Source organism: Anticarsia gemmatalis, chromosome 10 (assembly GCF_050436995.1).
Source record: "Anticarsia gemmatalis isolate Benzon Research Colony breed Stoneville strain chromosome 10, ilAntGemm2 primary, whole genome shotgun sequence".
In the NCBI taxonomy this organism is placed as follows: domain Eukaryota; kingdom Metazoa; phylum Arthropoda; class Insecta; order Lepidoptera; family Erebidae; genus Anticarsia; species Anticarsia gemmatalis.
Window position 1 is genome coordinate 12,050,112 of NC_134754.1, and position 16,482 is coordinate 12,066,593.

General features: G+C 36.7%; 3 protein-coding genes across 4 annotated transcripts in view; 2 read left to right on the forward strand and 1 right to left on the reverse strand.

The window, feature by feature from the left end:
• Nucleotides 1-4,235, reverse strand: part of LOC142975882 (popeye domain-containing protein 3-like) — a 43,760-nt gene extending 39,525 nt beyond the window's left edge. For both annotated transcript variants that reach the window (XM_076119004.1, XM_076119005.1), the window contains exon 1: nt 3,354-4,235. In XM_076119004.1, coding sequence (XP_075975119.1) covers nt 3,354-3,860 — 507 coding nt within the window. In that variant the 5' untranslated portion in view covers nt 3,861-4,235. The remainder of the gene's footprint in view (nt 1-3,353) is intronic.
• Nucleotides 4,236-5,028: 793 nt separating this feature from the next.
• Nucleotides 5,029-8,501, forward strand: LOC142975936 (ashwin-like). The gene is made up of 3 exons (XM_076119099.1): nt 5,029-5,198; nt 5,278-5,616; nt 5,781-8,501. Exons 1-3 carry the CDS (start codon nt 5,121-5,123, stop codon nt 5,841-5,843), a joined length of 480 nt encoding a protein of 159 aa, XP_075975214.1. The 5' UTR covers nt 5,029-5,120; the 3' UTR covers nt 5,844-8,501.
• Nucleotides 8,502-8,807: 306 nt separating this feature from the next.
• Nucleotides 8,808-16,206, forward strand: LOC142975975 (cAMP and cAMP-inhibited cGMP 3',5'-cyclic phosphodiesterase 10A-like). The gene is made up of 13 exons (XM_076119144.1): nt 8,808-9,239; nt 9,322-9,420; nt 9,662-9,864; nt 10,290-10,463; nt 12,022-12,170; nt 12,528-12,831; nt 13,132-13,250; nt 13,490-13,727; nt 14,189-14,344; nt 14,732-14,911; nt 15,151-15,249; nt 15,411-15,580; nt 16,075-16,206. Exons 1-13 carry the CDS (start codon nt 8,903-8,905, stop codon nt 16,193-16,195), a joined length of 2,349 nt encoding a protein of 782 aa, XP_075975259.1. The 5' UTR covers nt 8,808-8,902; the 3' UTR covers nt 16,196-16,206.
• Nucleotides 16,207-16,482: the final 276 nt, after the last annotated feature.

Consider the following 16,482-nt stretch of genomic DNA (forward strand, 5'->3'; position numbering starts at 1 on the left):
TTTACGGCCTTCGCTTATCTTTCGTACACTATCTTAATCCGAATGAGGTATCGATTGCGATTTTATTACAATTAGTCATTAAATAGATAAGAATACGTGCTTACTTTTATTTAATTATACGCCACACGCAATAGTTACCAACTAGAAATACTTTTACTTATTTTTAGACAGGAAAATCATAAAATCTAAAAAGTAGTTCTTCCGGCAAAATACTCAGTACAAACAAAAAAAGATTAAATCTAGTTCAAATGTTTATTCACTTTAATAAAGTAGCTTCGCTAATTGCGTGAGAAGAGGAAGGCTGATCTAATTTGTATCGAATGAATGCGCGTACGCAAATGCAATCTGTACATCTACTTATACTGTTCACAACGTGATGCAGTAAACACGATGTTTATCACACTGTAAGGTCATACCCAACAATTGAATACTGCCCCGTATTGTTCTGACTTTTTACACAAAGGTAGTTTAATAAATGAAGGCACTTACACGTGTTTAGGGAGATAGAAGTAGCGTTGCAGAATTTTGGGCTGAAAAACCAGTGCATCCTGCGAAAATCGTTACGTTTGGCTGTCTAGGAATGCTGGATAAAACCTTCTCCATATCTCAATAAGAGGGAAGAGCATTACTGACTCGCCTTTAAATGAAGTCGCGGTTACTAAGTGCAGTTGGTGAGTTAAGTAGGCAAACTTCACTCAGGAGCGCTTTTACTTTTATGAACATCGCTTTAATAAAATAATATGATGCCACATTTTCCACTGATATGTCATTTTTCAAGCAAATAACTTAATTCACACCGAAGTTACTGCCATAACTACATGTACCAATAGTTGCATAAATTATAAGGCAAAAAGGGCGCCAATAAAAAGGTGAGAATACACCAAATGTAGAGCAATGTTTGTTAGGTGTTTTTACGATCATAAAGTTTAGAACCGCTGGTAGAAGCTTCTATATTATAACACTTATGTACGCGGTAATACAATCAGTACGGCAACGTCTGGAAAATGAGATACGAAGCGAAATATTCTACCGAGCAAGGATGCGGGTGTAAACTGATAACATAATAAAAATCTCGCCTCAGACAATAACATGATAAAGTGTATTTTTAGATTTATGACTGTATGCAATTACTGGTTGTTTGCCTTACTTTTTGCCCTTCACTTAATGAGCTTTTGTAGGACGAATATCAAAGGAATAAGTCCTTCACAACAAGCTCTATTCTTTACAATATTTTTACCTCCATTTTTCACGTAGTTCGGTTGTGAATTTGTGCGTTATTTTGTAGTAAAAATCCTATGTAGTTTCCCGGCTGAGAGACTGCAGCTCTACACATTTTTGTTTTGTTAATCGGTTCAGTAGTTTCGTCGTAAAGGTAACACGTTTTTACAACTTTTATTAAGTTCGCTAGCACGGTACAAATGTTAACACGTTTATTTTGACCCACTTGCTGATATTCGATCGAGTTTGAATTTTAATTGGTTATTTCAATAACATTCAAATATAAAACAACAGCAGAAGTCATAAGTGTAGCAAGTACATTTTACCATGATTACATTGAAATATATATTGATTATAATATGGAGTCTGTGCTTTATGTCGGCTGTATGATTCGTATCTCTAAAAAATGTTATCCGGTGTTAATGTATTCATACTCATGTACTTAAAATCACATTTATAGACGAGGAGGCAGACAAAAACCATAATTAACGCTAATTGTATGAAAATCCTTCAACAACCTTCGTTTGTACTTGTTTACGTAAATAATGAAACAGTCGTTTATTGAACAAAACAATCGTCACGGTTGCAATTCACTGAATGGATTAGTAAGGTTCAATACACGCAATGGAATTGTCGCGAATATTTTATCTAGACGACGTTTTCAAAGCAAAAGTAAGTTAGAAGAAAAGGTTCGTTTTTTGTTCAAGAATGTTTGAACAGACGGAGGCAAGGCAGACAGTAAAAAAGCGGCATTTTGGTCTAAAGGACTAAGTATCTCGAAGTGCTTTCTTGAATTGATTCTCAATCTTCCTAGTTTCGAGACTTTTGACAACTTTTTTCTATAAAAAATAGTGGTTTGAGTAATTTTGTGTGAAATTGTAGGCGCATTTCTATCCACAAGTTGATATTCAGCGTATATAAGCTACGTAATACGTTAGCTCTGCCTAGGACTACAGTAGACTACGTTGCTCGAGAAATGACTAATAGGAGGGCGGAAGGTGCAGTAAATTGCGGTTTTAGAATATGAATATTTAATTTTCGGCTGGGAACTCCGCAAATGTATGACATTAGCTTCTACGTTTTCAATTTGCGATGTGTGCGCACTGCGCTTTTGGTCAACGCCAAATTAGATCGAGCGACCCAGTTCCCTCGGCGGCAAATTTACAGCATATCGAAGAAGACACTAGTCTACGAGTCTACGACGTTACCCTGTTAAAAGTCGGTCGATCACGAAACAACCAATCGGCTGATACAACTTCGAACAATTTTATTTTTTGAGAATAAGCTTTGAGGAGTAAATTGCGATAGTCTAGGATGAGACTTTCTAAGGCGTAAACTTAGTAAACATGTTTTATAGGTAGTCATAAGTTGAGGTAAGCAGGACAAAACACAAAATATTTTAAGTGGTCACACTATTTAAGGAAAGTGATTTTATATGCTAATCTTTGAAGTTGCTATGATACACAAAATAAATGTTTTCCTTTTACCATTTTGAGAGTAATATAATGATAAAGTAGCAATTATATTTTTATCTTTTTGCTAGCCTAGCTAGGCCACCCTTATCACTGTAGAACATTTAATATTTGGAAATAAAGAAGATAAATTTTATACCTTATGATAAGTTATTCAGAATGACATCAAGTTAAGCATGATATGATAGATTTCCTGAATTCTATTCAAGGATAATTACCTACCTAGTTCTCTAATGGAGATAATATTTATACACAAAATAGTCTAATTTTAAATATATATTTAAAATGTGTTGCAAATTGGTTAATTCCTGCTATTTAACCAAAACAAATATAAATGTTATGCATATGCACACATTAATAACAATGCATAACAAATAAGCCCTAACAAGTTTTATTACTGGGGTATCAAACTCATTATCAATTGACCCTGTAGTGTAATACAAGTTAGTTCAGCCAGTTGACCTGCAGTCCTGACTCATATACTTAGAAGTTGTTTTATTGAAATGTAGGTACTAGACATGTTTTATGAAGAACTGTGCCCAACAGTGATACACATAAAGTCAGCTGATAAAAATAAAGGATATGTTAACATTTTGACTGGGTACGTATAAAAAACTTGCAAAAAATATAGCAAATATATTTTAAAGATAAGTGCATATTTACCTCTTCAATATCCTTATGGAACTTGATGGGACGCATCAAATAAAACTGTATAGAGAAGTATATGAAGTTTATCACAATGAATGCACTGTTCCACAGCACAGCGTCCAGGTAGCACTCGATGCTCCACGCCCACATGCCGCTGAACGCGCACCCCAGCATCAGCGCCACGCGCAGCCAGATCAGACCACTAGGCGTGTGGGGAGCCAGGAATGACAGCAAGAAAAACACATTGGCCACTTGGAAAAATATATGGTTTATCGGCCGCCACTTGGGGCAGTGGTTCAGGTACATGTCCCACATCGAGGGTCGCTCGTGCACCGTCACGTTCACCAAGTCCCCTGTCTGACCCGACAGCTTCGTCGTCTCCACTAGCCCCATCTCGTTCACCGCCCGCTCCGCCACCGGCGGCGGGCTAGTGAGCTCGCTGGCGTCACTGCTCGGCACGTCTGTCGTGACATTCTGCAGCCCAGTTATCATACCGATCGCTAAGGCACTGAGAAACAACATAGTCCCACCGCGCTCTCACACACACCCCGATTAAATTTGTCATCGAAACTCTACCCGCTATTGGCATTTGACTGTTGTTTAATTGCACTAAAACGCGCCTATGTCTTAAATATTAATAAAAACATTAGATATTATTTTAAAGCGTTATTATTCTAGTAAAATAAAACAGAATATCGCACCGCTCGCTACACAGAAATAATTAAACAATAAACGCAATAGTACCGACAGAGTTAACTAATAATACACCAGTCACTAAAATAGGAATAACTTATTTTGAATTAAATTCCTCCAAGAGTCCAAAATAAAACGTTAGGAAACAGTAAAGCAAACAATCGAAGCACACAAATGACAAGCAGCACTGCACTATTGACAGAAATCAACCATAGCCAACTAGACGCTAGTGATTACTTTAACGACAAGGTAGGTAGGTAGACGGTTTCTGAACGCAACTTACTAGAAGACAATTATATAAGTCTAGTGACAATAATTCAAAGAGATCTAATATTAGTTAATTAACTAGTCTAATCACGCGAAACAATATTTTAATATAAATCTACAGTTAACACTAGTGAAATTGGAAAGTACATTTTATAATGAACTAGCTGACCCGCGCAACTTCGCTTGCGTCACGTAAGAGAGAATGGGTCATAATTTTCCCCGTTTTTGTAACATTTTTCGTTACTACTCTGCTCCCAATGGTCGTAGCGTGATGATATACAGCCTATAGCCTTCCTCGATAAATGGGCTATCTAACAGTGAAAGAATTTTTTAAATCGGACCAGTAGTTCCTGAGATTAGCGCGTTCAAACAAACAAACAAACAAACAAACAAACAAACAAACAAACTCTTCAGCTTTATAATATTAGTATAGATTGCATGCAAAGACAAAATATATGACAGCACTGCTTCTGGCAAAGCGTTTATGAAGAAAGCTTTGATAGAACTGTCAAAACAAAATTTTCACAGGTGAAACTTTCATATGGGAATTTGGTAGCAATGGCTTGCATGAAATTAATTTAGAACCATTTTGCGTAATATCTACTTTAAATTGATTATAAATTTCAGTATTGAACGAATTGAACGTTAGATGGTTTTATTACAAGTTTTCTGACTCTCCACTTAAACGTTTAAACTTTCCCTAACGTCAAAATGTCAACAATAAGAAATGTCAGCTGTTGCTATTGCAGAAAGGCGGCATGAACTTCTGAAACCCGACTTTAAGTCCTTTTATTTCCTTTATTTCTGTGATGTTTGTCTCCCATGATGTCTGTGCCATTCGAAATGTTACTACACCCGGAACTTTTAACTAACGAACAGCTAATATTTATAATTCAAGAGGTACGGCAACATAATTGTATTGTTATTGTATCATAACAAATAAAAGAAACTGTATTATTTATGTATGTCCTATTTACAGCGGTATTTGCGTATTCCGAACATAGGTGGGATGAAGAGAGACGAGTTATTAGATGTATTTCATAACTATTGCGTGCCGTACGGGCAACGTAAATACAGAGATTCGGGTAGAGGTCGAATACTAAACAAAGCGCGGCCTGTGAGTCCAGAACCGGCGAAGAAACTACACACTGCCAGTGAACAATTCAGGAAGAATACGAACCCGAATTGTGAACGTTTAAAGCCGCCGCCAGATATGTACTCGGGGCTTACGAAACGAGTCAAGATAGAAACCACAGTGACACCTGTAAAAATCGAAAATTGCTTCAGTCATATTAAGAGGAAGATGGCATTAGATACTGTGAGTACCGAATCAATATTCTCTCAAATATACATAATGCTACTAGTAATCAAGCTTAGATTATTCTGAATGTAAATATCTAACACTGTTTAGTACCTAACAGACTTTTATTTCATTATACTTTAAAAGCCATTTAAAAAGTTCAATATAAATATAATTTTCAGACCACACCAGCTACAGACAGTCCACCACCGAAGAAAGAACGGAAACCAATAACATGGCCTTAAGATCTCAAGATGACTGAATATTATATAAGTATTCTGCCTTCCACCAATGTTAACCTCAAACACAAAAACTGGGGTCTAAATGAGGCCAAGCCAAACATACTAGTCCCAACAAAGGTACAATATAATGGTCAATCAATCTTTCGTTATCAAGATGAAAAAACAGTGAGTGAAAATATATAGGTTAAAGAGAAAAACTGTATAGCCAACAAGCTATTATGGCATATTTTTAATAATTATAAGAGCCCTGCCTCATTAGGATGCCATGGCAGCGTCGCTGGCTATGAATCCAAGCAGTTAATATTGAAATGTCACATTGCCACACCGTCGCCACATGAGTTAGGTCACATACATTTCAATATATTAACTGCTTGGATACGTAGCCAGCGACGCCACCATGGCTTCCTAGTGAGGCAGGGCTCTAAATTCCTTTGTTCTGGGACTAGTCACAGAAGAATATAATCAAATGCTGAAACACAAATGATACAAATAATTTTACAGATTTTAACAATAGAATCTTTTCTAATAGATGTTATGTATTTATCACATATATAGTACTTTTACCATAGCCAATGTCAAGCTTCCATAGCATACTTGTTTAATACCAACTCAATTTTAGAGTATATTTCCATATTTCTAGTATATTTTGTTACAACACTAAAGTAAGCTGTCCTATAATGTATATATAATGTTGATAAATATTATTTGTGACTGAAAAGTCATTTTCTGTAATCTCCAAAGGGGAAGACAAGTACTGTACATTTAATTATAAATTTTATTGAGGTGTTAGATTTCTATGTAGCCTCTGATATATAGCTATTAAATGGGAATTAATATGGTCATATTAATGTTTGTTCAAATTAAAATTAAGACCTCATTCAAGCAATGAATAAAAAAAAAGTTCACCTATTTGTTGTTCCAGTAGTGGCAATAAGGAAAATATCTAGACAAAACCTTGCATGCCTAAAGTTGTGTAACATATTTCTTAAAGACATGCAAAGTCCCCAACCTGCACTAAGCCAGCATGGTATACTTGAAGGCTAACTCCTGCCTCAATTTGGTAGGAGTTCTCTGCTTAGCAGTGAGACTAAAATATAAATATGCGAATCCACTAAAAGATTTCTATCTCAGTACAACTAAGCAACTTGAAGTAGACCACTGAAATATGAGCATGGCCATATTAATATCCATTCAATACTATAATAAATGTGCTATGCGAATGTTTTAATCTTAAGGTAGCTGTTCTGATATCTGTTTATTTCCTACTTCTGTTTATCTGATGAACTTAGTATAATAGGAAATTTAGACTGTTTTACCGTTACCTAATATATGTACAATGGCTTACAAGCATAAAATAAATTAATTGTTTTAAAACTTAATTACTAAGGACAAATTTGAAACATCTTTGCTAATTTGGGGTGTAAGAAGTGGGATAATAAATTGTGTATGTATGGATGGATAAATTTAAACTTTTGTATTGATGCAACTGTAAAGCTACCTTTAGCATTTAACATGACTAGGTAATGGTTAAATAGTTCCGATTCAAAAATAGCCGTTTGTAATCCATTATTAAGTAGATTTTTGACTCAAATCAGATTTTAAAAATAATTCATAGATGAATGTTTCAATGTAACAGTAGTTCAATGTTTTTTATCTAATTATGTGTCTATGAAATATTTATACTTTTAGTGGAAGAACAGCTTAAGAAGCTAGTCGAATTGGATCACTTAAGCTCTTCTTTTACTGAAAGTTCAACTCAGTCAAATGTAGGTACTTCACTTTAAAAAAGGCGTAAGTTCATTTTAACATGATGTGACTTACGTCTTTTTTTAAATGAAGTGTTTGTTTACAGTATAGTTCAATGTGTATCTCATCAGTAGATAATGAAATAAGTCCAGTTTTAAAAAATATGGTGTCTTATAAATATATTTCTTTTTAATAAATGTTAAGCTATCACAAAATTGACATGAAGATATATTTAATTTTAATGCTTCTAAAAAAAAATTTATAAAAACCATGTCTCACCACAGGCTTTGTAATTATGTTGAATAATAAAATAGTGTTTCTTGACAGAATAGCATGAGTGAATCAATGTCGACAATGCACAGTATAATTATTTTTTATTATTTTTAAAGATATTATTCCGTAGCCGAATGGAAGCTTCAGAGAATATGTTGTTTTAAACACGATAAGCCCCTTTTACACACACACTTTATCGTGCATGAAATAACAATCGCGCGTGAAAGAGCGTGTAAGGAGAACGAAAGACCACGCGCCGCACTCATCAGTCCGCGAAGAAAATCGCTCTCGAAGAGCGCGCTGCTTTCCCGCGCGTAATCCGGTACGCTCCTAAGAACGTGCTATAGAGACGATAGAGTGTGTGTGTAAAGATGGCTATTTCGTTTCCTCTTGTGTTAGTTATTCCATGGTCTTATATCTAGGCCTCTTGTCTCTGTCGCGGCGTGAACCGCCACCTTTACCAATGTCTCGTCTGCTGCCTGCAATCGGCTACGGAATTGTAACATTTAGTTTAGGTTGTCAGGTGTTCCTATCATTTGATTTTAATTCAATTGACTTGTACATATTGTATGTAGATAAGTTATTATGTATGTCCTCTCTGTATAGTTTGTATGATAAATCGGAAATACATGGACTTATGAAGGTGAATTGTGTTACTTTTTTGTACTTACCAATTTTTAAACATCTTGTCAGGTTTGGAGCAGGCCGCTTGAAGCTTGACGCTTAACTTTTACAGAACAACAAATTACAGACATACATTTTGCACTACTTGGGAATCGAACTTGGGACTTGATGACCAGTATTTCGTCGGGTAGGCACATTTATGTATCAACGAAAAACCCCCTAAAACTGTTTGCCACAATCTCAAAATAGTCAACCTCCTTCAAACCATTCAACTGACAACGACTTTATGATAAACTTTTCAAAAAAAGAACTGTCATTGCTCGATCTATATCGCTAAGCACTGTATTTTTCTTTCGTAAAATAATTAGCATTTTTAATTAGATATTGTATCGTATTTTATTGACTAATCAGATAAAATCATGCACGATCCTACGCCGCGAAATGTTAAGTCTACCAAAAGTAGATTAGACACTATAAATCAGCAAGATGAGGTGCCGAAACGAAGTGGGTACAGTGTAGGGATGTTGAAAACGCAGTCTCATTTCCTAGTAGCTTCGGAGAAACTTGACAAAGTGACACGTAGGGTCATTGCTCCTTACGCTCAGATCGAGAGGAAAGGAGTGAAAGAAGAGGAAGAAAAGCCTGGCATGTACCTCGATATAAATAGATTTAACGTTTTCCTTGAAGAAACTGTTGATTTGAATACTTTGTTGTATGAAACTGCGATGGTTTTGAAGACTGTTACTGATAGTTCTGGTAAGCGCCTTGTTAAATATTACCCGTGTACTTTTATAAATTTTTTGTCCATTTGAATGTCTATTGTATGTGTTATTTGCAGGAGTCTTTGTCTACATAGTAGATAAACTGAAAAATGAAATAATCTTGATGCAGCCACATACGAAGAATCCAGAAAGACACGAGATTAATATACCAATCGGTTAGATAACGTTTGTCTAATTCTTAGCATAGCAGCCTTATCCAAGAGATAGATTTTTTTTATGAAGAAGATGTTTAAGTAGTAGAAACTTGCTCTAAGTTCTTTTCGAAGATTATTTTAATTCTACAGTGATTCTAAGTGGATTTGGTCCATCTTGTACCCTTGTATCGATTTGAATGCCTGCTGCAAATTGCTGTCGATTTACAGTCTAACTCTAGCTAACCATTTTTATTATGCTTAGAGGAAAATAAAACAGCCGCAGCTCATGTGGCCAGCACCAAGGAGTACCTACTCTTGGACGACGTTCAACGTGACCGGCGCTTCGCTGAAGGTCTCAAGTGGGTAGACGCGAAGGTAGCGCTGTGCATGCCCGTCGTGAAGCCCGATGGAGACTGCTACGCGGTGCTCGAGCTGTACAGGACTTATGCCAAGAATTATGATGATGTGAGATATGATTTCGTATTCAGTTCTCGTTGTGTAGATCCCTTACACGCTGAGGATTTTCCTTGAACTATTAAATAAGAAATTGGGTAGGTATATTATAATCATCTCCAGGCACCCCAATCTGCTTGCTTATAAAATCCACCCGCGAGTCGCGACCCGTCTGGTTGACCGTATTTTGTCGCCATAACCGCAGGGCACAGAATATCATTTCAGACACTTGGATTTTCGTCTTCTTCGGGACTAATGAGGATTGTGGTCACATATCAGAACTTTCAGCAGTGTAGGTAATGGCATGGCATAATATTCTACCATCTGTCGCTTTTTTGACAGTTGTTCTTCTACTGTGCTACAATTTTTTTTGTTTTTTAAGTTGACATACCTGCTCCTAGATGCACCATCGTTCTAAATATAGTTGTGCCTTCCAGAACGTAGTATACACAGTGGTATGCGTGGCGTGCTGGGCAGGCGCGGCCGTCCACCAGGCACAGGCAAGGGTCACCTTACAGAAGACCTCACATCTCAACAACGAGCTACGATCGCTCCTGCAGAACTACTTCTGTGATCTTGCGTCTATTGATACTATGCTTACAGATATGTTGGTGAGTGACATCTTTATGAAATGTTGTTTTTTATTCGTAACAACTCGCTAGGCTTTAAAATTGTCGAGACTTCTGAACCCTCAAAAACAGCAACAAACAAACACAGCACTGATGCTCCGTTCCGGTATTATTTTCTATTTGTGTATTATTAGGCAATCACAACCAAACACGTTAAAAGGTTTTTGGAGATTAAAAGTAATATTAGAATTTGATCCACGTGAGAATCGAATCCACGAACTCAGTGATAGCAGCGTACTAATCATCTTAACCATTGCACCATCAGAACCTAATATTTTTCACTGCGCAACACTCAGGTACCTGTATATATAATCACTACATAGTATAAAACAAAGTCGCCCATTTTGTCTGTAGTCCCTTCGTATGCATAAAACTTTAAAACTACGCAACGGATTTTGATGCGGTTTTCACTAATAGAAAGAGTATTTTCTCCGACAGGTTTTTATATATAATTGAAATACATTGAAACTATATTAGCTGAGTTATAGCGATTTATGTCCAAGAAGTCAGAAAAAAAATCTAATTGAAGATTGCATTTGTGCGTGCGCCGCTTATACCGTTGGATACAAGTAAGGACAATGTATAGCAAAAACATTGGTCTTTATTAGTTCTACAAAAAAGTCCGCGATGACATATATCCAGCTTTTTTATTTAAGTCACAAAAACTACTTTTCTGTATTAAAAAAACATTTAATTCGTTGGGTGATGTTTAACTGGTGATATAACCAATAATACATATATCCTTATCAAAATAAGTAAGTTCATCATCACGAGCATTTAATTTAGATTATTTTGCAGTTTACAGTGTGTTATTTAGACATATAGTTTAGGAGATATCACGATATTAGTATTGCGGCACGGTACGGGCCGGCCGCGGCGGCGGGGGCAGCGTCCCTATAACGGCCAAATATGTGAAACTGTATTATAAATAAGAACTCTGAACCATGTTTGTTGCAATAAATAATTTTGAATTTGAATTTGAATTTTGATAATATTACTAGGTACAAACATTGTGTTTTATCACTTTCAAAAAAAAGCAAAACAACAAAAAACCCGCTAAATAAATTGATTAAAAAACATTTCTAAAAAACCCCGTATTTCAACCCTTCCATGGGATTTCACAACCCTTATTAATCAGCAAGGGTTTGTTATTACAAAATCAAAACGTTGAATGGCTTTGTTTATATAAAATTATTATAAAACCGTGTTGACTGGAAGTACATAAATCCTCCATACTCCATACTAATATTATAAATGCAAAAGTAACTCTGTCTGTCTGTCTGCTACTCAATCACGCCTTAACTACCGAACCAATTTGCATGAAATTTGGTATGGAGATATTTTGATACCCGAGAAAGGACATAGGCTATATATCATCACGCTACGACCAAAAGGAGCAGAGTACCAGTAATTAATGTTACAAAAACGGGGAAAAATTTCACCCATTCTCCCTTATAGGACGCAAGCGAAGTTGCGCGGGTCAGCTAGTATAGTATATATAAATACTAGATACTGATAGGTATATGTGTTATATTTACAGGCAGTTATAAAAACCTTCATCGGTGCAATGCGTAGCAGCTTCTACATTATTGACAAGGAGAACATCAGCGACTCTATCCAGGCTGACATGTGGGATGATGGCTGGTCTTCTGAAAAGACTACCATGCCGAGGAAGAAAGCGAAAGTTAAGTTAGTGGCTAGTTTTGTCTCATAACTGTATGTAAGAGCTTATGCTGAACCGTGAAGGCAAGTAATTAGGTTTGCAGGACGATTACAGAATAGAGGTTAAATTCTTTTGTAATAATTATAAGTGTGAACTTCCAAAAGTGCTTCCATACCTAATTGAAAACCGGTTGCGGGTACAGTAAGCTTAGCAGTAGTTTTAGTGTGTTTATCACACTGGCACAAATTAAGCGCCTGAGTGGCTACGACTAAGCCACACGTTTCAACTTTGCTAATGCTGCATCCAATAGCGACCCAGCCTGTGGTACTTACAAGACTGTCTAAAATCAGTTTAATTCTTCACTAATCCTTCTTTATTGGCAGTTTATCTCAAGAAATGACTCCAGCAGGCTTAGTAGCTAAGACGGGCGTTAGTTTAAACATAACCGACGCATACAAAGACTCTCGTTTCACTAAAGAAATAGACCCTACAACCGGCACAGTCGTCAGATCATGCCTCGTCTCACCCATCACGGACAAGTCTGGAGTCATTGGCGTAGTACAACTGACTAACAAAACGAATGCTCAACCGTTTGATTCAGAAGATGAGCTGATATTCTCCGTGTTTGTTAGCTATTGCTCGCTTATTGTGCACTTCTATAATATGGAGCAGAGGAAGATATATCATGTATGTTATAACTAAATTCTATTCATCTAAAGTACCAACCTAATTTATTTACTTAATTGAAATTTTAATACTTAGTCACTTTCACCATAGGTACACGGTAGACGAATATATTACGTTAAAATTGTCTCAGTTAATTCAGTAAATTTAAGATATAATTTATTAACTCTTTACACAACATCTGAAACCTAAGCCAAATACAGATCAGCATATCATATAGATAGATATTTATATATCTATAAGCTTACCCACCGTGCAAGTGTATACTTAGTATAAAAATTATATTTTTTTAAATAATTACAGCATAACCTTAATAGAGTTTTCTCTGAACTGATGAGTCTACATCTGAAGCCATGTAAGCACGATTTAGAGGAGCTCATGGAAACTAAAGGGCTTATACTACCACCGCCAACTTTTAAGAGGTAAGAACTACTTATTATCTTCCTAGTTAGCAGATACTTTTCGCTATTGCCGTAGTTAGACGGGCTGTATTTAATTCACATGCTGTACATACCATCATTAGAGGAACCGAGACCCAATAAGGCGTGTGAGTACCATTCACTCTGCCTTTAAAACGTCCGAGTTCAATGCAACTCCCTAAACATAAAGAGCCCTCAAGAGGTAAAATAAAATTGTGTCTAAATAAGTTTGCCTTCCTCAGTTTCAACTACCACATAAGCGACGGCAGTAAGGAAGACATGGCCGGCCTGGTCTGCTACATGTTTACTGAAATGTTCGGTGATCGTTGCTTTGAACGAGAAGCACTGGGAGACTTTATACTAACTGTGCTAAGATGCTACAGAAACAAGGCGTATCACAACGCTGAACATGCCTTCTGCTTTACGCATACATTGTTCCTGATACTCATCAATAATATGGACTATTTTGATTTTATTGAGGTAAGAGTTAAAGTTAATTTCACACGTACACGTGCACGCACGCACGCAGTCCTTTCAGATAGGTATAATTATTTTTATGTCTAATTTCAATTTATTTATTTTCAAAGTGGTTCTAATTTATACAATGCAATGTTTACAGCCCTGCACTAAGCTCGTGGCTTGTATTGCAGGGGCCAGATAAGACATTTATACATAGTAAACTACTTATTAACAATATGTGCAATCCGGTTCAAAAAGATGTAGGTATGTTTCCATTGTGACGAACAGTGGACTGAGAGACCAGCCAATTCTATTACACTGAGATTTTGAATTCGGTTCCCAAATGGCAGAATTTATTAATCTTGTGCCATGTCACTTTGTGCTTGATTTTACTAGATTGTTGTAGTAAGGTGACTCTAAAACTGTTTTTTGGCTTTATAAAACTATTTCCTAAATAAATTTTCACCCACTTCTGTCAACAGACAGTGGCGTTGATGCTAGCGGGCCTATGTCACGATATCGATCACCCTGGCTATAACAATAATTTCCTAGCACTCTGCAAGCACCCGCTCTCCAAGATGTACAAGAACTCCATGCTGGAATACCATCACTTCTTCGTTACCAAAAAGATTATTGAGGTACGACATCATTAGATACAGCTAAATATCGATACGATATTGGTATGTTAAGACTACTTGACAATAATTCAATCTTTCAGAAGACGTAGAGGCGCTTGGTCGCTTTTCTTATTGTGTACTCGCATTTGGTATAAAATTATTTCTATATTTATAATGTAAAATAATTAAGAGAAATTGGAAGAAAAAGGTGCCACTAAAACCAGGTTTTTATTAGAGCCTAATGGGTGCCTTTACCGGGAGTAGGTATAGACTACGGATAAGTTTTTTGAAAATTTGAGAACACAAACTTGTCTTTGTGTGCCACCCACCTTTCAATCAAGCCTTTTAGTTTAAGACCTTGAACATCATACTAGGCTCAGTCATATTAACATTTCATTTTTTATGTAGGACAAGAACATTCTAAGCAAGCTGCCGGTCCGCGACAACGAGCGTATAATGGAGGAGATCAAGTACAACATCCTGTGCACGGACCTCGCCGTGTACTTCCAGATCCGCGCTCAACTCACGCCGCTGCTCGCCGACCATCAGTTCGACTGGAACGATAATGCGCATAGGAAGATGCTAAAGGTTTCTTACTGTTTTTAACGCCAACGAATATATTTTGCATGGAGATTACTCGCGGTTGTCAAGAGTACCCAGAAACACAGTTATTTGAGATTGTTTTTCCTGTGAGAGTACTTTTTGTTCTTAGGTGGGATTGCTATTTGTCAAATTGCAAGGCTTCATTGTTGCAGGAGTGTTGGTCTTCAATAAAAAAAGAGTATTTATGATGAACTTGAAAAATTACACTTACTTTACGTTTCCAGGGTATTCTGATGACGACGAGCGATCTATCTGGATGTTGCAAACCTTTTGGAGTATCCAAGGTTATTGCTGAAGCTGTGTATGAAGAGTTTTACGATCAGGTACCTACGTAAATGTGTGATAGATAACATGAGAAGCTAGGTACTGGGTGCTTTGATATAGGTGTAACTGGGAGTAACAGTAAACTAGCACGCTAGAAAGAGAATTACTTATAACAGGCTAAAACAAAATGTCCGGTTCTTACTCGTTTTCTATGTGTCAGGGTGATAGAGAACGCGCGATGGGCTACACTCCCCTCAGCATGATGGACCGTCGGCGCAGCATCAATCAACCGGCGGAACAGATCCAGTTCCTCTCAGTCGTGGTGTTACCGTGTCTGTTACTGCTGCAGAACATCTTCCCTAATACCAACCCGCTTATTGATAACTGCAGGTACCAAAAATATTCTACCGAAAACTCAAGAATATTATAAAGTGACTTACTTAGATGCTTGTCTTGTTAACTCTTCTCTCTTGGTTTTAACACTGGGAATTAGCGGTATTATAATTGGTTGTGGCTTTTGAGACTCAGATAGTATTCTATTTAACATAATAAATGACTTGATTCTGACGGTTCGGACACGGCTAACTTACTGCGCGGGAATTATTTTCGTGGGTAACTAACTTAACTACCCTCTGGTTTATTTTGATTAGAGACTTGCCAATGCCAAAAAAGTTGAACAGCGCCTCTTGCGTACATCGCAAGAACTAACATTTTCGAATTATTATTCGAAAAAATAAACACGAATTACAATATGAACCCTAGGGTACATATCAAAATAATTATATCCTTCAACGATGACGAAAAACACTCAACGCAATGTAAACACCAGAGTAATTAAATTCTTCAATTATGGCTCAAATGCTATAGGATTTAATTTGTTATAGGAAGACGCAAGAAGCCTGGCACGAGGAAATAGAGATCCGCGGTCAGAAGCTGTGGCGGCAGGACGACTCGGTGCCTTGCATCCGGAGGAGCAGCGTCAAGACTGACCCGGAGAACTCTTGAATTGTATTTACTTACTATCATTAATTAAATAAATAATTTAAAGATTACTTGTGCTTTTCTTAACAGCTACTTATATTATAAATGCCCGTTTATATGTAATAAGTACATTCATTTTTGTTCTTCAGTTAGGTACGTCAAAACTTCTGAACAGATTATTATAAAATGTCGCACATCGGTAGTTTTTTGAAAGTTTTCTTCTACGCGGCTGAGATCTCAGGCTGTAACTCGTTTATTAACTCCAGTTTTCGACCGCAAGGTAATAAGGAATCGCTCAGCCAAAATCTTAA

Coding starts and splice junctions, on each gene's coding strand:
- LOC142975936 (XM_076119099.1), top strand. CDS start 5,121: ATGATGTCTGTGCCATTCGAAATGTTACTACACCCGGAACTTTTAACT. Junction 5,199..5,277: donor TAATATTTATAATTCAAGAG/GTACGGCAACAT, acceptor TCCTATTTACAG/CGGTATTTGCGTATTCCGAA. Junction 5,617..5,780: donor GGAAGATGGCATTAGATACT/GTGAGTACCGAA, acceptor TATAATTTTCAG/ACCACACCAGCTACAGACAG.
- LOC142975975 (XM_076119144.1), top strand. CDS start 8,903: ATGCACGATCCTACGCCGCGAAATGTTAAGTCTACCAAAAGTAGATTA. Junction 9,421..9,661: donor CGAGATTAATATACCAATCG/GTTAGATAACGT, acceptor TATTATGCTTAG/AGGAAAATAAAACAGCCGCA. Junction 14,912..15,150: donor CGCATAGGAAGATGCTAAAG/GTTTCTTACTGT, acceptor TTACGTTTCCAG/GGTATTCTGATGACGACGAG.